Here is a 25904-nt window from a genome sequence, read left to right on the forward strand (position 1 = left end):
ACTGCTCTTTCCATGAATTGCACGTGCATGAGGCTTTTGGCATGGGCCACGTGAAGATTTTGCTCACTATGATAAAAGTAACAAAAAAATGCCCTTGTGCACGAAAATTGGTGTGTTTGGGCACTTACGTTAATAAACAGTGTACATGGTATAAGTGCATATCAGAAAAATTGTATTTACAATCAATATTTTTCTTCTGAGGGTTTTCTCACATTTTCAGACTGGGGTTGCGTTTCTTTTTCGAGAGAGTGTATTAAACATAGAGAAAGAGGTATGGAGATTGTGGACATTATTTTTTAGCATAGGAATTGTTAACATAGTTCTTAAAGATATTATGTTTTGTTTGTTTGTTGTTTAATGCCGCACTCAGCAACTTAAGGATATTACAACATACATACATTTAGGTTCATTTGTTTTTTTAAATTTGTATTATTTTGCAAATGTTACAGAAACCTGATAAGTGATATAATAATGTATATTCGCTATTCTTAAAAGTAAGAATATGTTAGATTTATCAACCAGAAATATTGCGCACCAAAGGATAATCATATTTCATGACACTATTCTACGTCGCAGTCAACGATATTTGTGTATGCCATTGCTACATGATTGGTTATGACACGGATACGTCATGATAAAGCAATGAAAAATTGACATTTGATGATATAAGATAGCTAAAGATAAATTGCAAAGAACAAAGAAGGAAGTGATATTTATTTCATGATAAAACATTGTTCTATCATGACGTCATTTGTGGAGATTCGAGCATGCACTCGCAACTTGAAAACGTTGTAAATTTGACCTTCTTTTTTAGAGTTATGTGTCTAGTATGTTGTTCCCAATAGATGTAGCTGGGGAAGGTAGATAAACGCAGTGCCCGAACAATCGCATCCGAAAGTGAGAGCGAAATGACAATCGGTATTGGGAGAAAAGGTACAGATAATCGACGAGACAATTGTGAGAATATGCGGGAGAGACCAAATTCAAACCTGCCTATTCATGAAATGGATTTATCTGGCATGGCCGCGGTCGGATTCTATTCAAGGAGTCATCATTATTTAAGTCAGGTAAATATTTTAAAGCGAGTACTTTTTCCTAATATAACACCCTTAAAGAGGCTGTATATAATGTTGATATCTCATATAGAAATAAACGAGTCGTGGTCGTTGTTTATCGTACAATTGCATGACCATATACACTAACATTATATCTTTTCATGTTTATCAGTCAAAAAAAGCGGCATAAGCATTTTCATTACCATAAGAAACCCTTGCCAAAAGTAGCGCCAACTGCACGATTACGACAACAGCAGGAGCTTCATGGTTCGCCATAAAACATGATGACACTGGGTGCTCGCAAAAACGCGAGCTCCTTCCGACCCACTAGTAGCACCCGCAAAGGCAAGCCAATTGTTCAGGCCAGAGAATTCGTCAGACATCATTTTGGTCATTGATACGTCAAACCTGGAAATGTCGTCTACACGTCCAACACAAAGACCAAGCCAGGACCTAAATCCTTTAAAGCCACCCAAAGTTCTGTCAATTACATAGATTTTCCCCTAACCTTAAGTAATGAATACTAGTTCTGAATTTGCAATTACCCGTATGAATCGTCTTATGTCATTTATTGTCGATAAACAGAATATGCACATTTTCTGAAAGTAATGTGTGAAAAACGCACCAAACCTATACATGCTGCGCTTGCTTAAAAACACCATTGGGTTAACAAGATACGTATATTAAAGTGCCATGCTTTCCTGATGTGCTATCATTGAAATAATGACATAAATAGTTACCACTCATCTTTCAATATTTTTCAAGGTTGGGTTCATCACAAACATATTTGAATATTTGAATACAACACCTATACTTACTTATCTTTATACTTAAAGCTTCAGGTGTGTCTGTCATACAGACCCTGGAACAAATCTGTTCAATACAGCCCAATATTTGGCAAAATGAAGAAAGTCTCTTGGCTCCTTTTTATTATATTTTATAGCTATTGTTTAACAACTGTTTTTTTCTGTGAAATATGTTCATTTCAGAGATTAGATGTTATTCTAGCATCAGGTCTGTGGTACGTCCACTGTATCAGCGTTGACATTAAAACGATATTTACATATATAAATACATACAGGGGAAATGTTTAGCATATACCTTTTGAGGAAGAGTGCAGGACGTCTTGCTTTATACATATATATGTGGACATATATGTATAGATATTTGGATGAATAAAGATAAAGCTCCTTATAGATAGTGATCGTAGATGACTGTAGAACGTGCATGAAGAAAATGGAATAATTATGTGAATAATCATCGGGTTAATACCACGTTTAGCAATATTCAGCCATATTGCGAAATTGGTTTCCAACACACAAGACGGACCATGAAATTATGACTTGAATTTGGACCTTGGCATATTTGGAATTTGGACCCCATAATCTCCTGTAGAAAAAGAGCTTAAAGACGAATAAAGGTCACGAGATGATACTGATGTATACATCTGGACATATGTTTGCGTATTATTAGTATTAATTCATCAGTATATATGTATTTTGCGCAAAAGGATATTGCAGGATCGACGCTGACATGCGCATATAACTTATTCACCAGTGCTGTAATATTCAATTCATTTGTCTTTTGACACATGTCGATAGGAACATGGAGTGTCTGTCTGAAGATATATAGACATGGATGGGATCTTTTGGATAGTTGTACTTCACGGCCAGACTAACGCTTAGTCTCTGAAAATATACTATTTTAATTAAAACGAGAAAAAATATTTAAATTTGAAAGGAGCCCCAGTGGGATGGAAATTCTGCATGAACCTGTTGAACATCTAGTTAAATTCCATCTTGATGATGGAGAAAAATCAGATGGTGTAACAGATTGTAAAATGGTAGGAAAATGGTCACTTCCACTGAGGTCATCGTGGACTGACCATTCAAATTCATTAAGTGAATTTGACTCTTCAACTTACAAGTCCAGACAAGAGTAAGTGCCAGTTGTAGGGTCTAAATACGTGGAAGAACCATCATTATTTGGTGAAAAAATCCTCAAGTAATTTTCCTTTAGAATTGGTGTCACTACTACCCCAAATTGGGTTATGACCACTCAGATCTCCCATGATGAAACAGTGCTTAGAGAGTTCATCATATAGTGCCTGAAGATTAGACTGTCGGAGAGAGTACGATGGTGGTACATCCAAAGAACACAAACAATATCTAATGTTACACGTACTGCAAAAGCCTGAAGAGGGGTATTGAGAGGAACAGTTCTGTGAAGGACGCCCTGCCTCACCATAATAGAGGATCCTCCAGTTGCTTTATCACGCGGAGGGGAAAAGCAATGGTAAGAATTGACTATCTTAAATCAATGTTTTCAGTAGTTTTGAGGAAGGTTTCTTTAAAACAAAATGCTGATAGTTTAAAATCTTAAAAAAGAGCTGAATGTCATTTTAAATTGATCCAAAGTCCTCTACAATTTCATTGTATTTAATTGGGAGAGCATTTCACGGGGGCTAAATTGGAGATCGTTAGCGTGGAGAAGGTCCTCTACTCTGTAATGGCTGCAATTGAATGACCTCGGTATCATGAGGGCCACAGGGGTAGTAACAACTTTGACAGACGAGGTAACTTCAGAAAAGGTGGTAGTGGTTGGTTTACTTTTAAACAGTGTCTTAGCTTCTGAAAATGAGATGATTTGTATATTTGATTTTCAGGATTAATGTCTGTGTATAACAAAAGAGGGACATGTGGTCAACGCTGGAGTTTGCACATTTGATTTTACCTGTGCAGTCAGTGCCATCATGCTGCTTACTGCAGAGGGAACAAATTGTTCAGTTACCACAGGACTTAGCCCCATGTCCGAAATGCTGACATTTAATACAAGGAGTGGATTTGGTATGTACACATCCACTCCCATGTAGAAATATCCAGCTTTGATTGATGAAGGGTCTTTTGTTAAAGCAAATGTAAAAAGATAAGTTTGGGTTTTAATAAGGTGGTCACCATCTCTTCTCATAAATCGCTTCACAGATGTTACACTTTGAGGCTTCAGCTATGCTGCAATTTCCTCCTCTGACATGTTTGAAAGGTACTTGCCTCAACATAAATTTATGAGTTTTGTGCACTGAGACAACAATGTCAGTATTTGCGAAATGATGTGCTTGGAAAAGATTTAGATAGTGTTGTCTCTTTGCACACACCACAAGCAGTGAACCAGACCGGAGATGATTCTTGACAGTACCACGTATTCCCTGAATAGATTTGGAATCGGGGGTTGATTTTGAGGGTTCTCAATCAACGCCTTAAACAGCTAGAAATCGTGGCCAAGAGTCAACACCTCTCCCGATCGCTCATCAGAAGACACAACACTGCCATAATCCTATAAAAACACAGAATTCAACTGTCCGTATCACCAAATTGGCCCATAAGCCGCCATCTTCTGGTATAGGACATTTGACATCCTCAAGGTCATCATATATGCTGAACCAAACCGGTATGATATGTCCACACGTCCATGTGAAGTAAGGGTCGAAGTGGTGTGGTGGGCAAATGGAACACCTGTTCCTGGCTCCAGTGCCCTCTCAACAACCAGAATCCCGTCCTCCACCGAAACAGGGGCGCAACCCACAGCAAACATGTTGCCTAATTCGGTTGCCTTTTACAACAAGCAATGGGCTGCAATGGGAAACATTCTTATCTACCCCGGGTTACCCTGCTAGTAACAAATGAACTTATTTTCAAATTACTACTCGCGGTTAAGGCTACCTACTTTTCAGCGGGAACGTTCTCCTGCTTCTCAATGGGAACCTGATCTTTCCCGATTTTTTCAACCAATTTCCACGTATATATGCCTGGCGGTGGTCGTGTCATGTCAGTGGTAATTGACATTTGGAACGGCATTGGTATCTGCAATGGTTTCACTAAATGACCTCGGCAGCAGTAGTTGTTTTTGACCAGCAACTGTAGTTGCCAATTATGCAGTCTGCGGCTTGGCAGCTGCTTTTATCAGCGTGTTAGTTGCCAAACAACGGTAGCGTTTCTTACAATAAAGTATGCTTACAGGGCCACGCAGTGGTCGCTGCCCTAGGCAAGCAGCAGTAGCTGCTAATCGCCATTGCAACGGAAGCTTTTTGTGTTATTAACTAGAAGCTTAGTACCCTATTATAGCACCTGCACACCCTCGACCATTTTATCCACTCTCATGTCGTGCTGTTTTAGGCTCATGCCTCAACTCAATTTGTATCTCTTCAAAATAATCGAAAAAATATCGGCAAACCTCAGAGTTTTAAACTTTTAACAACTCGTTTTCATCTATTTGATGTAAAAAATCACTCAGTTGGAGTCACTTAATCTCCTTGGAAGTCACATGTATTCACTGTCCAAGAAATCCTACATATTGCAACAATTGAATAACATACCTCAGTCTTGTCTTGTTGCAATATGGCGAATCCAACAAAGAATGCATCAATGAATGCAATGATGAATCAATCATGTCCTGAGTTGGTCTTTCGCAATTCTCACCAGAGGCCGACTAACTCTGGGAGAATCTGAAACCTGGAAACTTGCACATAACCAGTTTTGCATAGTTTTAACTTAAAACATAATACTCACGAGAAACTCAATACATGCACCTCTGCTCATGCCAGAGCCTACACCGACAGAAGGAATGTTTATACCTGACGAAAATGAAGATCGGACATTTACAGTGTTTTCAAAAGCACAGTTGAAGTTAAAATCAAATAATTTTAGATACTCTAAAATGTAAAAACGATGCGCTAAGTAAAGGAAATAGTATATGTTTTGAAGATAACATGAACCGTCCATTGACATTGTAAATTTATTTCATATATATATACTCACACGCAAAAGAAACGCAAGTCGAGTATGCAGTATACATGTTATTTATTTTCAACAGTAAAGACAAGAAATACTAATAGGGCAAGATTGACAAAAATTTGACTGAAGACAGTTTAATGGATTAAAAGGCAGGTGACATAATTGTTTTTTTCAAATGTGAAGGGCTTACACAGTTTCGGGTCAATACCCAAAATGTCAGTCAATACCTGGTGTGACCACCATCAGCATTGTACATTGAGTGGATCAGACGATTTTGAAGGCCCTAGGGATCCTCCTGCACACATCCAGAGCAGCTGTGCGTAGTTCACTGGCAGTTGTAGGGACTGGGCGCACATTGTGCAGAAGCCTTTGAACCTCATCCCACAAGTGTTCGATGGGGTTCAGATCAGGGCTGAGGGCTGGCCACGGTAGAACACGGATGTTGTGTTGTTGCAGAGGCCATGGTAGCTCTGGCAACGTGGGGACGAGCGTTGTCTTGCTAGAAAATGTGTTGTTGATGTTGTGCAAAAAATGGAACAACTTGGGGTCTGATCACTTGGTCGATATACCGCTGAGCAGTGACGCCGTGTCCCCGACCTTGACCAACATTCAGAAAGCACATGGGTCCAAGTCTCGCAATAATTAAGTCCAATCCCTGACCATATCATGACGCTAGGTCCACCCCATGGATCCCTTTCCACAACGTTTCTTTCAGCGAAACGATCACCTCGACGCCGTCAAATTCTGACTCTACCGTCTGCATGGGAGACACAAAAGCGACTTTCATCAGAGAAGATGACACGCCTTCACTCACGATGACGCCAATTGCGATGACCCTGTGCCCACTAAAGTCGTGCTTGTCGATGCCGTGGTTGGCCTGGAGAACAGGACGACGTGCTGGTTGGCGACATCTGAGGTTGTTGGAACGGAGACGTCGGATCACAGTGTCCCGAGGTGTGGTGACCCTAGGACGACCGCTCCGAGGAAGGCCATCTGTGGTCTGTGTAGCATTGTGTCGATGCAGGAGACGGTACATTGTGGTTATGTTAACGTTGAAATGACGGGCAACATCTTGGACAGACTCTCCAGCTTCCAAACGACCGATAGCCTGGTTTCTCTGAATCAATTTATGGTTCCGTGTTTGTTACCTATTTGCTTAAAACCACTTGCGTTTCTTTTGCGTGTGAGTATACTTTTTTACAAAGTTTCGTATTAGATCCCAATGTACATATTTTGATATATTTTGTATTTGTCATAGTGTACATTTAACGTGAAAAACCTGCATCGCTTCAGGCTTTCCTGCCTTATTCAGATGCCATGCCATGATATAACTGAAACGCTCAGAAATGTGTATTTGGCACAAAACACTTGCAAAAATTTCACTGCAAATGTGAACAACAAAACAGGTAGACACAATATCTTTCACTTTAATCAAGCCAAGATAACTCACTTTTAATAATTCAGTGTAGTAATGTCTCTAACAATAAACACAAGATATCTGTGATCCAGAGGTTCAACATGGTGCAAAGAAATGTTTCAGCATACCTACATATTGATGCATGTACATCAAACGGTCATGAAAGGCACATGTGTAACCCAGAAGATAAAACAATTTGCCTGTTGTACCTTCAGAATCAGGAATGTGATCATGGCACATTCCACTTTGAATATTTATATTTAGAAAACAAACATATTATGAAAACAAAACTAGTAGTGTTTTCACAATGACTTCCTGAAACATTTGTTATTGTTTTCACAGTACTATGCATGATGCTGTTGACATTGATATATCTACAGTGGTAGATTATTAATATTTTTGCATTACTTAACTTTTCCAAAGTAATAGCTACAATGTTGTAATATTATTTGATAATGAAGTAGATCTGCACTTGGAGACATGCATTTTATGTTAAAATTGAAACCTACAACGTCGCGCGTGCATTTACTAATTTTAACCATAAATCATACATAATTCTCTATAAGAGTTACCCCCTAATGTTACGTAGTTTACTCTTGTAACCTGACACGTCAATAAATCACACTGTCCAAAAGTGTTAATATCTTGCTACACGGAAAGTGGTCAACGTTTCCCAGATAGCGATATGCTGTAGGACCGTCTCCGTCCCTCGACAGACGGATCCGCTTTACGGAAATGGGTCAACGTTTCCCAGATAGCGATATGCTGTAGGACCGTCTCCGTCCCTCGACAGACGGATCCGCTTTACGGAAATGGGTCAACGTTTCCCAGATAGCGATATGCTGTAGGACCGTCTCCGTCCCTCGACAGACGGATCCGCTTTACGGAAATGGGTCAACGTTTCACTGCAGCGAAATTCTGTACTGTGCGGAAATAGGACGGATCGAGCTAGACTTGCACCCTTCCCTCGCCTCCTAGCGGCTTCAGGCGAGGAGCGCAAGCGCTCTAGGGCAGGTCAACCAGTCTAGGACAGGGCGAGGCTCCCTGTTATAAGTGTGGCCGAATTACATAAACATGTTAAGTGTAACAAATGTGGAAGCCTCGGTTGCTGAGAGGGTTTGGTCGCTGAATTTGTGTGTTGGCGATTAGGTGCCTCACTCGGGCAGTGTGGGTTGGAATCCCGAATGGGACTCAACCCTAATAAGTACAAGAATCTGTACTTTACTAAGAAAGTGTTATCCCCAATATAACATTTGTTACATTTGACCAGTTTCTAAATAGCATTGTCTATTCATGTTTAGTGTAATCATTTACAGTAGGCAATGTTTAAAAAAATATTTCAAAATTATTTATGTATTTTGTATTTACGCATATCGTTATACAAATGTGAGACATATAAAGCCTGGTTACATCTTTCCAACTATTACTCATACAAACTTCATGAAATAGTCACTTTATAAATTTTAGTTACTTTACAACAAGTCAATGACTCTTTACTTGTCTGAACAGGAGGAACATATACAAATTTTCCCGATTTCCAAATCGGAGATTTCAATGATTCATGATTAAGTTACATAAAACTAATTCATTGAAATATCTCTTTTCTTATCCGAAGCCTTTAGGCGTCCCTCTCTGTGTTGCGATTCCTCCTCTCCAGCCAGGCCGTAAATGCTGAGGTTTTAGATAAAGGTGTAAGCCGCAAAAGAAAATTGATTTAGAAAGGTGAACATTGATCTGAGACGTCAGAGAAATAAAATTCAATACAGTTTCAAAAAAAAAAATATGCATTGATAGCACACCTGTTCTAATGCTCAATATTTACGTTCTTTATAATATTTAGGTTATTCTTGTTGTGGCTTGTTACTGTTTGGATCTGTTGTGTGATTGCTCTCGGGCAAGAGCTAAAACAATTTGATAATTATGTGGGGTTTATTGGAGTGATTGCTAAAAGAATGAGGTGGTGAGTTAAACATTTAACATCACATCTGCAATATTTCAGCCATATCGTGACGAGAGCAAGTTATACATTAATAATAAGTATATCTAGACTTGATAAAAATACCTGTTGTCGAAGGAAAGTACAAACACTAAGTTTTCACAGATTATATTTAAAACTATTTTGTGCGCATTTAAAAGAATAAAGAATCATTTAACAACAAAATTATAAAAAAAACGGGCAATAGACAACCAGCAAAGAAAGCTGGACCACCATACTAGAGCCCATGGGGACTTACGATACATCTGCTTTACACCATCCCTTCAAGTGCTTGCGATGGAACACAATTTATCCATTATTTAAACTTCACAAATTACTACGATCAAAACCATGGTAAGCATTTTTTCTTTGAATGATGTGGTCTTGCATACCTTCTCATGGGGATAACCGTTTTAATTGTGAGTCACGTTACTCAATCAAGTAACTTTGTATTGTTGTGAGTCTCAACTCTCTGAAGGTCAAGTATCTGTATTTTCGGGAAGTCTAGAATTTCCTTGTTCACTTCAAGCGACTTTAGTCTATAAGACAAAGCTTAAATATGGGTGTTCGTCTAATCTCAACTGTCCAAGAGACATATGTTAGGGATAGGCCCACAGTGCTCATTCTCCCTATCTAACCAAGTCAAGGTTATTGAACAGAACGGAACAGAACAGAACAGAACAGAGTTTATTCTCAAAAACACACAATAGTGGTATAGAGAACATACGTTACGAGGTATAATACGATTGTACAACGAATGTAGCACAATACAAGCAATTTTGAATTAAAATATAATATGCATTATATATACATACATTATACAATATATACATACATATTTGCATACAATATATACATCATATTTGCTTGCATACCTGCGTAAATAATTATACATTAAGGTACTATATTGTTATGTAGTGGCATGTAGATCACTCATTGTAGCAGTGCGAGTCCATTCTTTATATATTTACATAACATTGTAAGAAGAGGTTTAAAATCACAATTCATTAAGTAGTTTAAGTATTTATGCACAGTAGGATACTAACAAAAGTAGTCTGGTAATAGGGTTGTTCTAAGGTTGAGTTATTCCCTCGTTAGATTGTTGAGTTAATTAACATCCAGGTGATAATTGGTCACAGCCTGCTTAATTGGCTGTCTATACGTCTTGTCGATGGTCTTGTGTGTTGATTTAGCTGTCTTCTGTCATAGCTGTTTTACAGTTGCTTAGCGAATCAGTTCATGGTTTATTAATCAGTGTTCATTGTCAGTGTCAATTGGGGTCTTGATCCTTTAGATGACCTCTCTTTAGTTACATTTATCCGATAATGACATACAGGTCAAAGGAGCACATTGACAAGCATAACAAATACAGTAGGAGTTGAAACAGGACAAGGGCAATATCATATATGAATTACTCTTAATTTTACGGGGGGCACGGGGGGCCCAGTCGGCTAAGACGCCGCGATTCGCTGTGCAGAATTGCGTCCCTTTGGCACGCCAGAAACCTCTGATTGTGGGTTCGAATCCCGGTTCGCCCCAATTATGTTTCTAGGTTTGTCAGCACCATGCCCGCGCTCGTGGGTTTCACCGAAGTGGTAAACGTCTTAGACCTGCATCACTTCGGGCTTTCCTCCCACATTAAGCTGACACGCCACGATATAACTGGAATACTGTTAAAAGCGGCGTTAAACCCAACTCACTTTCTCACTCACTCACTTAATTTTACGGGTGCAAAATATGTTATCAATGTCACTGGACGGATCATGTACTTTTAAAACTTTTTCTCAATATCTACGAGTCCTTCATTGTAACTTCAATTGTGACTTTGTAAACATTGTACATCAGTAAATAAGTGAATCTGAACATATGAGTTAACAATGTTATTTCTGTATCATGTTAATCTGCTACTGAGAATGTGACACCAGACAAACCAGTGACCGCTCCATATCGTACGGGTTAGATGTCACAAAGTCACTAAGGATACAAATGGTGGACATCCGTGTCTCATTTTAGTCAGACATAACCAGTGCGTCCTTCAGTGTGGAATGTGGCATGATTGTGGAGAGGTACATATCGAGTTGCGTGTGAGTATGTGACTTAAAACTGCACACAACTGGTTGTGTGCAGGTTTCCAGATATGCAATCCAACAGGAAACCTGATGTACACGTAAACAAAAGTAAATTAACCAAAAGATGTGATTCGTCATCGAAACCTACCAGAAACAAAAGCTAGAGTTGTAGGAAATCTATGTTTGTAGGTTTACTGATACATCGAATCCAACATGCGAGTGAGTTACCATTTTACGTCGCATCGGCATTATTTCAGCTATATAACGACAAGAACAGGTCGATATATTCACAAGTTATATTTAAAAAAAAAAATTATCAAACGTATTTGGGCATAACAACATAATGTATACAGTTTAAAACACAGGCTATATGCCATCAGCCACGTAAGCTGAGCCTACTCGCTTGGGATCATGGGGACTTCCTGCCGCAGGATTTACGTCATCACTTTAGCTACTGGTGGTTGTGCTCATTACTAACCAATATAAAAAAATACTCAGCAATGAGTTGGCTTAACACACTGGTTGATGATAGTTACATCGATTATTATAGGAATTACGTGTCACACAGAGGGACACTTATTTTACGGTACGTTAGCCTCCTGGACAGAGCCTCCGATAATCGTTGGTGATAAAAGCATTACACCATTATGTAATCCAATGAAAACAAAAGAATAAACAACCAGAGAGGCCGCAGTTTTTAATTAAGACCGGAACCAAAAGGATCATTAATATTTGTTGGTGATGAAAAGTTTGGATGTATTGATGGGTAAAAGCTGTTGGAATGTGGGGGTATGATGTGAAAAGTTGCCGATTCGTTAAGATTGAGCTGATTGAGCTTGTGAAGGTTGGTGCAAAATCAGCATCGTTGTATAGGTATGAAGGTGTGAATCGTTGTCATGTATGAGCAACAATGAAAGTGAAGTAGATCACAGCTTCGATTTCTCATATACTTTGTGGACAGAAGCTACACGATTACGCATTTTTTGACATCCTATATGTACTGTTCTGTAGATAAATGTTCCCGATCCTACCAAAAGTTATCCACTTGATATTTACCCTCTTTGTGAGCGATAACATATACTCAACAACAAAAGTTCCTGTGACACCAAAATTTTAGTGTATTTTTTTTTTTAAACAAGTAAAGTTTGGTTTTCAATATTGTAGTACATGTATGGAATCAAGTCACAAAAACGCAACTGCTACAGAAAAGCATACATTCCATGCAAAAGTTGACTTTTAATTATGCAAGCCCAATGCATTTCACTACCCAAGAATGGCTATAAAAAACATGTGCGTTAACGGAATTCCATATGCCTTGTTTAGCATCGTGCTGACAACAACCACTCAGAAAAACCACAAAATTACGCAATTATTCAACATAACGAAATGCCACGCCTGTCCGAAAATGAGCGTCTACGAGCCACTGGTATGCTTGAAGCAGGATCGAGTCAACGTGATGTTGCAACACAATTTAACGTCGACAGAAACACCATTTGGTGTTTATGGCAACGTTGGCAACAGACGAATGCAGTCAGAGACCATCCTCGGAGTGACAGGCCACGCGTAACCAATAATCGACAAGACAACTGGATTCGAACAACACACCTACGAAATCGATTCCAACCAGCAACAGTGACGTCAAGAAGCATCCCTGGCCTTCGACGAATGACTTCCCAAACCATACGTCGCCGCCTCAGATGTGCTGGGATTGTCGCCAGAAGACCCGCCAGACATCCCATTTTGACAGGAAACCGCCGTCAAGCACGTCTACAGTGGCGCAGACAGCGTCTGGACGGCCATGCAGTGGGGACAAATTCTATTCACTGACGAGTCTCGTTTTCACCTCAGCCACAGCGATGGACGGATTCAAGTGTACGACGTCGAGGTGAACGTTACGTCAATCATTGTGTCATTGCAGAAGATCGGTTCGGGGGCGGCAGCGTTATGGCATGGGGTGGGATTACAGCAAGACAGAGGACCCGTTTGTTAGTGGTAGAGGGAAATCTCAATGGACAGACCCGTGAAGATTCCGGGGTAGAATAGGTCTTCAGCAACCCATACTTGCCGTAAAAGGCGACTATGCTTGTCGTAAAAGGCGACTAACGGGATCGCTGACTTGGTGGACACATGTCATAGATCCCAATTGCGTGCATCGATGTTCGTGATATTAATCACTGGATTGTCTGGTCCAGACTCGATTATTTACAGACCGCAGTCATATAGCTGGAATATTGCTGAGTGTGGCGTTAAACAACAAACCAACCAACCAACCAACTCAATGGACAGCGCTACCGCGACGAGATCATCGGCCCTGTTGTTCTTCCGTTTTTGCGTCGACATGGGCCAGGTATTACCTTTCAACATGACAACGCCCGGTCTCATATTGCTCGACTTGTTCAGGATTCTCTTCAACAAAACAACGTGATTGTCATTCCCTGGCCGGCTCGCTCCCCTGATCTCTCACCAATCGAGCACATGTGGGATGAGATGGATCGTCGCCTTCGACATCAACCACGTGTTCCACAGACACTCCAGGAGCTTCGAAACATGCTCCCACATGACTTTGTGCGACGCCTAGTCCATTCCATGAGACGAAAATGTGTTGCTTGCATCGCAACCAGAAGTGGACACACACGTTATTGATTTGTAAATTGACATTTTGGCATGTTCATGTTTTTTTTATGAAATCATGCATTTTCTGATGTCAGTATGGCAAATTAAACCATTGGAACTCTTACATGAGTCTTTTATCTGTTGCAAACCGAAATTGTTTCAAATTTGGTAAAAAAAAAACCCATAACTTTGCATTAAATCTTATTCAATGTCACAGGAACTTTTGTTGTTCAGTATACTTGACAGTATTCTGTTCATCCTCAGTGATTAAAGGCTTAGTTTGACGATGACAAAATTATCCAATACCAGAAGGTCATTGATGCTTTGACTGTGTTTGAACAATGAAAAACCCACTTTATTGTCATACAGGGGTAGTTGACAATGTTGGACAAATTGTAGGATACTCAGTTATCCTTAAACATATTTAATACATTTTTTCTACACAGATATAGACAACTGCACCAACCGCAGCTATACAGTGTGTGAAAATGGAACACAAACCCTTAGATGTTCGGTTAGTTTTCTGCCATCCCTGAGAAATGTGACATGGAGAAAGAACGGGGTTGTACTGGATGTATCCAATCCCCGGTATAGCGGTGGGACTGTATCATCACCTGATCTCACAATTTCCCATGTTATGCGAACTGATGGCGATGTCTACACCTGTGAAGTAGAGAACGTCGTTGGTGTAGCAGGCTGCCAGATTACATTGGACGTCTTCTGTGAGTAGACGTTCATTTCTGTGAGTAGTTATAAATCATAATTCGAAGATGTCCAGAAATTTACAACATACGTGGTATAATATTAAATATTTGTTTTAATCGAGGACATTTCATGATATGAATGGAAAGTTCTTTTTTTAATAACAAATTTTATCAAACATATTTAGGCGTAACAACATTATTCATACAGTTTAAAAAACAGGGTATAGGTCATCAGTAACCAAATGCCAAAATAAATGTAATGCATGTACGATTGGTACACTCCATTTGTCAGATACCTTAAAATCACAGATGCCACGTTTGACTTCTACTTTCTAAGGCTTGTTACCCATGTGGTAAAATGGCTTAGTCCCGATCATACCCCGTGCTATCTTCTTCTTTTCATGAAAAGAATTTTCACTTCTGTGTTTCAAAACAATCAATAAGATAAATAAATTATAGAATCACATTTTTATATGTTGATTCTGCTTTTCATTTTTGATGTTATTAGTTCAAGGTTCATTTTGCTTTAAACTTATTTGTATGTTTATATATACATATATTTTTTATAAAACAAAACACTTTAGAAATTTGTACATTGGATGTTGATTTCTTTTGTTCTTTACGTTTGATATAAATTAAACGATTGCTGCTGAGTATGTTTGATAGACGTTAAGCAACATAGGTTTCATATGTCAAAACAAATACATTTATTTACTCAATCTATGAAAAAAGGATGTGTCAATATTGCCACTTTTGGTAGCATCACCTTCACTTAGCTGTAGAGGTGATTTTGAAAATGAACCTCTCTACGATGTAAGTTAGTTTTCTGCCCACCTTCCATGTTTATGGTCAATTCAGATATCTCTGACGAATATATGCTCAATTTAGTACAATCATGTAAATTGAGAAAACCTTCAATATTCTCATAGGAAGCTGGGGTGGGAACCTACAAATCTAAGTTGTTTTTATGGTCAAATGGTTCATCAGTTTAATCTATTTTGAGAGTAAGGGAAGACTACACAATCCTATTGTACCTTAAGAATCTTTTAAAGTTATTTCTATCCGGACAGCTAGCCACTGGCTTGAAACGCTTTTTGGGTCATTTAAAATACATAGGACAGACCACAGTAATTAAGTATTTGCCTCACGTTTTTTATCCAGGCATTTTGTTCATTATTAGATAAAAATTGCAAATGAGCAAATTATAGATAAGTTGCGATAGTTTTATTGCAGGTCCGGTTTTACAAAGTTTATGCCAAAAAATACCGTTAGCTCCATAAATCGATAAAGGTAGTCTGCCTTGTTCTCCATAAACCATAAAACTTTGGGTCGCATTTCTAAGACCACAGGCTAGCTTAACGAATTATAAATTTCTTTTCAATTATGTTCATATTTTCGTATGCCCAAATGTCACAGCCATATAATAATATTGGAAATATCATTTCATCAAAAGCCTAAAGTAAACAATCCAAAGGAATATTATAATTTCTAGATTTTTTAGAATACATGTCTTTAGATGTACTGTCCGCTAAACATTTTATTTCTGGCTTGAAAATTCCGTTTCTACTAAATAGAACACCTATGTACGTATATTTGTTTCACGATATCAATTTCCGTATTCTCCAAATAGAAAAAACAACCTTCTGTTTTTGGACGGCCCGCTTCCAAAGATCAAAACTTTAGTCTTTTGCAGGTTTACGTCTAATTTCCAGATAATGCAATAACTTTTAAAAGTATCTTATGTATTGTGGAGTTTAGTTGCAGAATCTGCAAAGAGGACAGTGTCATCAACATGCACAAGGGTTCAGAAAAAAGATACATAAATGTACATGTAAATTCACATCACCAATGTCCATACCGATGTAGTACCCACTGTATAAGAACTGGGGTGTCTGACAACGGGGGTATCTGACAAATGGGTTACGACCGTACGATTCATTTGGTTAGTTCCAGGGTACATAAACTGTTAGCATCATTGGGTGGATGTGTTTATTTGAGGGATAAACCATTCGTGGAAAAGGGGCGGGGATACAAATTTAAGGGCGGGGATACAAACAAGAAATAAATTGTTAAATCTGCATAGTAGATAGGGAGCAGTGACCAAAAGGCCACATAATAGGAGCGGGTTGTATTGAACAAAGATCAAAAGGTTTTTGGTGGGAGGGAAAAAATTGAAGAGGAAGGAGACCGATTAAATTAACGGAAACAGGTTTTCATTCTATGAATTTACTTACTATCATATTCAAAAATGGTGAACCCTTGATTGAATTTCAGCTCGACCAGACGTCCACGTGCCACGCAGGAACATAATGTTGGTAGAAGGACAAACATCATCTATAGGTTGCTCCGTGGATATGCGCGTTAAACCCAGTCCCGCCATTGTCCACTGGTTTAAAGATGGCGTCAATCTCGACACTCACTTTGGTCGGTATAGTAACGGGGATATATACAATCCCAGCTTGACTATTACCGATATAAGGCGCGAGGACACCGGTAGATATACGTGTGGCGCAGTCAACGGTGTTGGCGACAGTCAGTCTGACGCCATCAATGTTACAGTGGAATGTAAGTAACTACATTTTTGTGCAGCCCTTATAGAAGACCAGGCACTGAGATTGGGTGTCTAACCATGAGAATGTTACTCAAACTCTAATGTGAATATTCTTTCGTCCTTCGTGTCATCAACGTCAATGATCATATTAAATTTTGTACAGTTCAGTTTTGGCGTGTTCGTGATTGATGAGATAGATTTAAAATCAGGCGCAGGATATTACCAGTTGACTAGTATCTTTTTTGTGTAACGAAATGATCATCACTGTTCACCATATATGGCGGTTGCCTGTAAACAACAGTCTTGGCACAAACAAACACAAACCAGTGATTGATGTTATGAGCGCCGTCGGAATACGATGATAAACTTTCAACCAATTCACCAAAGCTGTGCTCCCGATCAATTTTACGACAAACATAGGTTTCTATAGACCTGTTCTAACACCCGGACTGCACACGTTGGGGGGAAAGAACCGGCTTCATCAACGTTTTCTCGAATCGAGGCATGAAAATCCAGACAGATCAAGTCACAGTAATAAATAGTTATACACAAGAAATTAAAAGCCCAACACGTTTATACATTGACAAATTGAAATGTATTTCGCCTGCAATAATTATTAACAATTACATGTACCTTATTAGGCATAGCAGAAATCATAATCTGGTCTGTCCACTTGATAGAAACAACAAAATGCGATACACGCCTCAAGCTTGTTATTTCATGGCTTGGATATAGCGTCACGCGGTCTGATCCCTTAATCCGACTTTGATAAGCACTCTTTGATGTAACCAGGAAGTGCCGCCTTATTTTACTCATTTCTACTCACGATGTTTTATTTGTCAGGGAGGAGTGGTTTAGACATAGCTCAGTTCGGCTAACGTAGCGGGTTGCCTTTGACATTGGCACCAGCATGTTGTCCGGTAGTACTGTCCAGTGACCCCGTCCAAGAACAATATGGAGTGGTGTTCTGGCAGTAATTGTGATGCCACTCAATATCTTCACAAATCCACCCCACCTCCCACACCCAATATGTCATGTTGTCTTATGTTCGTCAGGACGCCTCAAAACACGTCCCTGCCTATCCAGAAAGTCAAAAGTGAACCCGAACTCATCTGAAAGCATAATAATGGCATCTGTCTAGAATGTGTCGATTTGTTAACGGTGGTACAAACTGTGGTCGCCTTTTATGCAGACGATTTCTATTGGTTTGGTCAGTAACTTGAACTCGGGTGGCATAACGCTAATGAAGACTTGTGTTGTTGCTACAGGTCACCCTGTGCGGGGCGAATATTAAACATTTTGCGTCTGCAGAAACCTTTCCAAAGTCTGCAAATCATAGACTTGGACACATTGAAGATATTGGTTACCTCTCACTGAGTTCTACCAGTTTGAAGCATGCCAATAGCCATTAGGCTTTCATAAAGTTTCAATCTGATCACACATACTGCATTAATGCAAGAGTAGAGAGCTTACGTGTTACTGTGGATAATGAACATTAACAACACTAATTGCTCAGAGCGCTTTAACGACCGAAGTCCTCCCCTCCCACGCGTAACGCATTTATATGGTTACCTTCGATAACAGTATATTCCAAAAAATATAATTATATTTCAGACAACAGAATATTCTAACGAAACTGAAACGCATTTTGGCCATACTGTCTTCTGTGGATCATCAACTGTACCAATACGAACGCCCCTTTTCCATTTCATTTATATAATCAATGTGTACAGGAACTTTCATTTTCAGATGCGCCAACAGTCTTGGTCAAGTACAATAACTATGGTTTCTACCTGGGATCTGCCACAACCTTGTGGTGCTATGTGGACTCGTATCCCCTCGTTTCTCCAGGAGACATCACGTGGGTGCGTGATGGGAAATTTGTAATACCCAGCACTTCCTGTAGTGACGTCAGACCCAACTTGCGGATGTGCAAAGTGGACACAAGTACCGCTGGCACATACATGTGCCGAGCTCACCATCGATTGGCATCTGTTAATAGCGCGGACATAAGTGTAAATGTAAGAGGTAAGAACCCGGCACAAACGTGATAATACGACCAACAAAAAATAAGAAAACTAATGCAATGATAGTGAAGGTATAATGACGATAAATGTCTGTAAAATTAATTTGGGGCATCTGGTGTGTCTACCATGTTGGACAATACATGCACGACTATTTGATGGCATACTGTTGGCCCGCCGTTCCACCGTTCACGCTGGGCACGATGTGACCTGGCACTGGTATTTTGCACTTCAAACTTTCTGCCGATAATTCTGGCGAATGGAACAACGACTGGACGAAAAATTTCGTTAACATATCGCTGGCCAGTCAAATGTCCATTCACAATAACCAAATCAGTTCGCCTGTCATGTATGTACCGCCCCACGCAACTGCCGCATATTTCACTTTCTGGAATACAAATTCGATTTTGTGATTCTTTTATCTGACACTTTAGTTTGAATAATGCCAATGATTACTTTTTCACTGTATGCATAGTTTATGATATATTGTGCCGTCGAAAGATGGAATTTAGATAGGTTACATTTCCCATACTCTTTCTATCAAAGATTCACAGTATGAATGTATGTGTTTTCAATCTGTAAATAATAGAAAATTCATATTTCCTAAGTGACTCACTGATGTGACACATTCAGGAGATCATATGATGCTACAATTGAAATTTAATATTTCAATGATAGAAAAAAGGTAAGATTCTGAAATGAGCTAACATTTTTACACGAAAACTTGTTTTGCAGATATGTGTCCTACAATTGTTGACAAAATCGACATTGGTTCTACAGATGACGACATAAAAGAATCGGGGTATGTCAAACGTTTCAGTAATAGAAGATATAGCCAGGTAAACAAAATATTGAATAAAAGGTCAATACAACGTTTCTACTGTTATTGACATTCCTGCTTTCCTTGATAAGTGGGCTTATCCTTTTCGTGAGAGTGATTAAGGTGCATAATATATTTGCACTTTGTGGTTGTGTTTTATTTATTTGGGTTTGATTTTGTATCTTTAAAATACCCCAAAGTCATACTGTTTTTACCTTACATTGTGTATATGTCGCCAAAGAAAAGAGCAACTCCATCAGAATCATTGTTATCAAAAAGATTGAGCAGAACTGTCAACAATTCTGCTTCTACATGACACTGCCGCAGTGTAAAAGTAGCATTGAAACGTGGATAAAGTAGGGCGCGAAAGCAATGCGCGATACGTGAGGTTGTGCTTGTCCAATGATAACCAGCCATTAAGAGTAGAAGTATATATAGAAGTATATTATAGAAGAATAATGTAGATACATATGCCTTAGAACAGATTGTGCGTTCCAAAGCGTATTGAAGAAGCAGAGTTAATCATACATTTAATCAGTTCAATCTGCTAAGTTTACAGAAATGTCACTAAACATGACATTATACATAAATAGATGATGTGGGGATGGGAAACATTGAAAAAACCATACAGAATAAATGTTATTCAGGTAACAACACACTAAAAGAGCTTTCCAATCAAAATGTATTTCAGGAGGAGAGTGATTTTGTACACCATCATCCATACATGCCATATCAGACAATTTCACATGAGGGTAATTTACATACATGTGAGTAGGGTTTAACGCCGCTTTTAACATTATTCAAGTTATATCAAGGCGTGTCAGCTTAGTGTGGGAGGTAAGCCCAAAGTGATGCAAGTCTCAGACGTTTACCACTCCGGTGAACCCACGAGCACGGGTATGGTGCTGACAAACCTAGAAACATAATAGGGGCGAACCGGGTTTCGAACCCACAATCATAGGTTTCTGGCGTGCCCAGGGGACGCAACTCTGCACAGCGAATCGCGGCGCCTTAAACGACTGGGCCACCCGTGCCCCCTTATAAACACATTTAAAACTTTGGCTTTGAAGAATGTATAATACTGTCTCCAATATCACGATCTTCTGCTGTGACTACCTGTGCTGGGGAAATGATGTGATGACTGTGTCGCCCTGTGCATGAAAAACAGGCCCATACAACCGCGGTTGCTCGCTCTTCACATGTGAAACATCTACAATGGCGTTAATAAATAAAGGAGCATCACAACCCATTGCGTGGGCAAAGGCATTTCAACTTTAATGTCCAGTGACAGCATGCGGAATTCTTACACACCCTACGAACTTCTTTAGGTGGTACTTTGCGGTCCTTCAGGCCTCCATAATTTGTCTTGGACACATCCTCTTTGTACAAAAGATAACGTCTACCTTTCTCATCCACGTGCGGGGCTGTTATTTGTGGCTGGGAAAATAGTCTCATTTAAACCAAAATTGTGTGGTCCTGAACATAGGGAAATGCATATTTTAAAATTGAAACCATATGGATACACATGAAAAAATATGTACCTGTGAGATACAATATTGTTTCACGCAGCTGTCTTGGATTGTCTTCACCCAATGATCCATTTTCCAGAGTAATTCCTCTTTATCACATGATATGGTTTCGGTCATTTTCCTACTGGAACTTCCTAAACCCTTCTGCGAGAGATTGGGCAATGCAGCATCTTAACACATGCGAGCTTCAATAAATTCATCATCTTCAAATAAGTTTATGACTGTACCATTCTCTCTCAGTGCTGACTGAATCGCTGCGAAGAGTGCATACACACTGTTGGCGGGATATTCTGAGCCATTTTGTTTTCTTGTTTCAAAGAGAAAGTATTTCAAAGCAATATTCAAAGATTCTTTATCCATTTGCAATATTGGAGTGTACAAGCATGCTGCTGGCAATTCAAGGTTGTCTTTCATGGGCCGCAACCGTCTCTCTTCTTGCCACCTTGAAAATACGGACACCCCCAACTTGAACACACACCTCTAATTTCTCTTCAATTTCTTTACCACATAAGGGCTCTCCAAACCTGTATTGAAAATCATCACTTTCGGATTCCTCCTTTCTAAATGTGGATTTCATCTACGCTGTCCATCGCGTCTTCTCTGAGTGCAGGACAGAATACAACTGAGAGAGCACATGGTTAACCCCAGTAACTAGCACGTGCAAGTTGTTTTCTCGCGATGCGTTTTGCGACATGGCTTACCCTGTGGGTTGAAATTAGTTTGGGGATAATTTTAAGGTTCAAAATCGGTTTATAAGTAAGATAAAACACTTCCCCTCGGGTCGTTATGATATTTAAAACCCTTTCCCTCAGACAATCCCTCGGGATGCGGGTTTTAAATATCATAACAACCCTCGGACGTGTTTTATCCTATACTTAGAGCCCAGAAGGAGGTTAGAGCCCTAAGCCCAGAAGGAGGTGGTTCATGGGGCCATCTGAGGTTGCTGACCTCCTAATTCTGTAAGTCTCCAATAAATTTCGTGTCAAATGTGTTGGAGTATAACACCCATTTATCCCCGGTCTTTGCAGCTTGGAGATCCGCTGCAGCATAAGATTGTTCTTGTTGACACTTGATTGTAGCTGGGGGGAAAGAGGTACTGAATCCCATACCATATCAATAGGCTGAATTTGAACGAAATCGGACAATTTCTTTGGTAACACAATGGTAATGGAAATAAGTCAGTGTCCGTACCTATGTACTAATGTAGTAGTTAAGAAGTTGTCCAGACAAATTGAAATGAAGAAGTAATATAGGGCAATAAAACTGAGCAAAATAATTGCTATGTGCCCAACTTAATTGAAGTTGTCACGCGAACAAAGTTTAATTGCAATCAGTTAATTAGTTTAGAAGGAATTGTCTGGAGTGAGTGAGTGAGTTAAGATTTAACGTCACATCGGCAGTATTTCAGCCATATCGTGACGAGAAGTTCATTAATAATGCATATATTTATACACTAGAAAAAGCTGTCAACGATGGACATTACAATAACTAGAATATCACAGAGTCTATTTAAAACTAGTTGAGAATATATAAAAGTATTGGTGAACAACACAATATAAAAATGGGCTAGAGATCGTCAGTAACTAAAGGGAGACACCATACTAGGGACCATGGGGACTTACTGTGCCTTTGCTTCCTGCATGGACCCCGGCAGGATTTATATCACTTCAGTCACTGGCGACAGTGTACCATTTAAGCCAAAGATTAAAATGACGAATATTCTACGATTAAAAGCATGGCATGCAGAAAAATACTTCAAATGATGTGGGACTTACATACCCTCTTAGGGGGACAATAATTTTACGCTACTCCAACCCCCCTCGAGGGTACATCCACTTATAATCAAGTTATTAATTAGCACTATCAATTTTTAAAACAATACAGAAACCACATCAAAATTTATGAATAAGTTCTGTTTCATTTAAAAAACATAGTATTAAATGAGAATGAACTTTACTAAAAAGGTACTTCACTGTTTTTACACTTAAATATTTATCCCTTGTGATGAAAAAATCAATACAGTCAAGCAGGACATGCTTGACCGTGATTCTTTCATCACAAGGGACACAAAACGGAGGATCCTCACCTTTTAATATATACTCATGTGTATATCTCGAGTGGCCAATACGACATCGTCACGTAATGACCTCTTCAAATCTGGACTGACAGCCCAAGTGGGTGTAACCAATATTTGGTTTAATTTCATGTGATTTATTAATACCCACTTGGGTGTCCCACTTCTTTTGCATCAGATCACGCATGTAAGATCTAATTATAGGTTTATAATCACTGTATGGTAAAAGTGTTGTCAAAGATTTGTTGAGTGCTGCTTTTGCAGCAGCATTAGCCATTGTGTTACCAATGATACCAACATGACTTGGTAACCAACAAAAGACGATGTCATATTGGCCAGTAGCAAGATCATTAATTAATTCGAGAATTTGGATTAAAAGTGGATGGTTCGATGACATATTTTTAATCACTTGAAGGCACGAAGGTGAATCAGAAAAAATAATGAATTGTTAATGTTTAGATTGATTACTGATATAGTTTAGTGCTGTAAAAATGGCGTATGCTTCTGCTGTGAATATGGAACTGTTATCGGGTAATCGTGAAGATACTGTTCTGGATCCAATGACAGTGGCACTAGCAACTGCGCCACCATCCTTGGATCCATCTGTTAATATAGATGTATAAGTGTAGTAAGTGTTTCTTTATTGATGCTATTCTTGTTGGCAAATTAATAGTTTTAAATAGACTCAAGTTGAGTAGGGGCTATATAGAGGATGGAGCCATAATCAAGTTTTGTACGGATCAGTGATCTATACAAATGTAAGTGGGTTGTTAGAAACTACTTTCAATAAATCGAGTGCCTTCAGACATTTGGCTTTTAGGTATTTAGTATGTGGGAGGAAAGTTAAATGGTTATAAAAAAAGTCCCAAGAACTTGGCCTCCTTCACATCTTTGATAGGGGTGCTATTTAGAAAAAGTTCAGGGTCCTTGTGCGGTTATATATATTTTCTGCAGAAATGTATACAGTTAGTTTTTGATTTGGAACATTTAAACCCGTTCTCTAGACACCACTTGTGAATTTTATTGAGACATAATTGTAATTGCCTTTCTATTGTGTGCATATTTTTACAACGACAAGATATATTAAAATTATCCACAAAAAGTGATCCATCAACTGAATCATTTAAAACTTTCGATAAACTATTGATATTAATGCTGAATAATGTGACAGACAAAATACTGCCCTGTTGGACGCCCTGATCCTGATTATAATAATCAGACAGGGTAGTACCCACGCGGACTTGAAATTGTCTGTCTGTTAAAAAGTTGGATATAAACTGAGGCAAACGACTTGGCAATCCAAAGTTATGTAAATCTTTTAAAATACCATTTTACCATGTAGTGTCATATGCTTTTTCGAGATCGAAAAAGATAGACACTGCATGTTGTTTGTTTATTATGGCATTTTTTACAAATGATTCTAAACGTACTAAATGATCGATCGTACTTCTGTTTTTACGGAAACCACATTGTATATTTGTAATGAGATTATCGGTACCAAACAAGTCGATTATTTATCATGCGTTCCATGGTTTTGCAAACGCAGCTAGTCAATGAAATTGGTCGATAATTTGATGGATCTGTGTGATCACGTCCTTGTTTAGGTATTGGAACAACAATGGCATCACGCCAAGACGGTGGAAATAGTCCTGACGTCCAAATTTCATGAAAAATATTTAACAGTGATTGTATACATGATTCTGGTAAGTGCTTCAGGAGTTGATAATGTATGTTATCATTTCCAAGAGCGTATTGTGAGATTGTCCGAGGGCAGTATGTAGTTCATGAATAGAAAATATTTCATTGTAATCTTCCCCATTATCTGAATTAAAACTAATAGGTTTCTTTTCCTGCTGTTTTTGGTATTTTTGAAATTGAGGCACATAATTGGAGGAGGAAGAATGTTTGGCCAAAGTATCACCCAGTTTATTTGCAATATCAGATTTATCAATTAACAACTCATTCCCATTCTTAAGATGGTGAATGCCAGATTTAGGTCCCTTACCTTTGATTTTCTTGACCATGTTCCATACCTTGGACATGGGCGTAGGTGAATTGATTTTTGAAACGTAAGCTTGCCAAGACTTGCGTTTATTTTGTTTAAACGTACACCGTGCTTTAGCATTTGCGATTTTGAATTTATTTTTATGTACCATAGGATGGCGACGGAAAAAATGTTTAGCTTTCTTCCGTGCCTTGCTAGCTTGTTTGCAAGTATCATTAAACCATGGTTTACGGATGTGTGGATTTGCAGAGGACTTGGGAATGCATTCATCAGCTTTTTTG

The 25904-nt window shown here is 38.9% G+C and overlaps 1 protein-coding gene across 2 annotated transcripts in view; it reads left to right on the plus strand.

Annotated features, from left to right (window-relative positions):
* LOC124118011 (hemicentin-1-like) overlaps positions 1-25904 on the plus strand; it is a 208306-nt gene that overhangs the window by 134252 nt on the left and 48150 nt on the right. For both annotated transcript variants that reach the window (XM_048386729.1, XM_048386730.1), the window contains exons 10-13: positions 14363-14638; positions 16895-17185; positions 18921-19199; positions 19931-19997. In XM_048386729.1, coding sequence (XP_048242686.1) covers positions 14363-14638; positions 16895-17185; positions 18921-19199; positions 19931-19997 — 913 coding nt within the window. The remainder of the gene's footprint in view (positions 1-14362; positions 14639-16894; positions 17186-18920; positions 19200-19930; positions 19998-25904) is intronic.

The sequence above is a fragment of the Haliotis rufescens genome, unplaced genomic scaffold (assembly GCF_023055435.1).
Source record: "Haliotis rufescens isolate VD_foot unplaced genomic scaffold, xgHalRufe1.0.p SCAF_10, whole genome shotgun sequence".
NCBI lineage: Eukaryota > Metazoa > Mollusca > Gastropoda > Lepetellida > Haliotidae > Haliotis > Haliotis rufescens.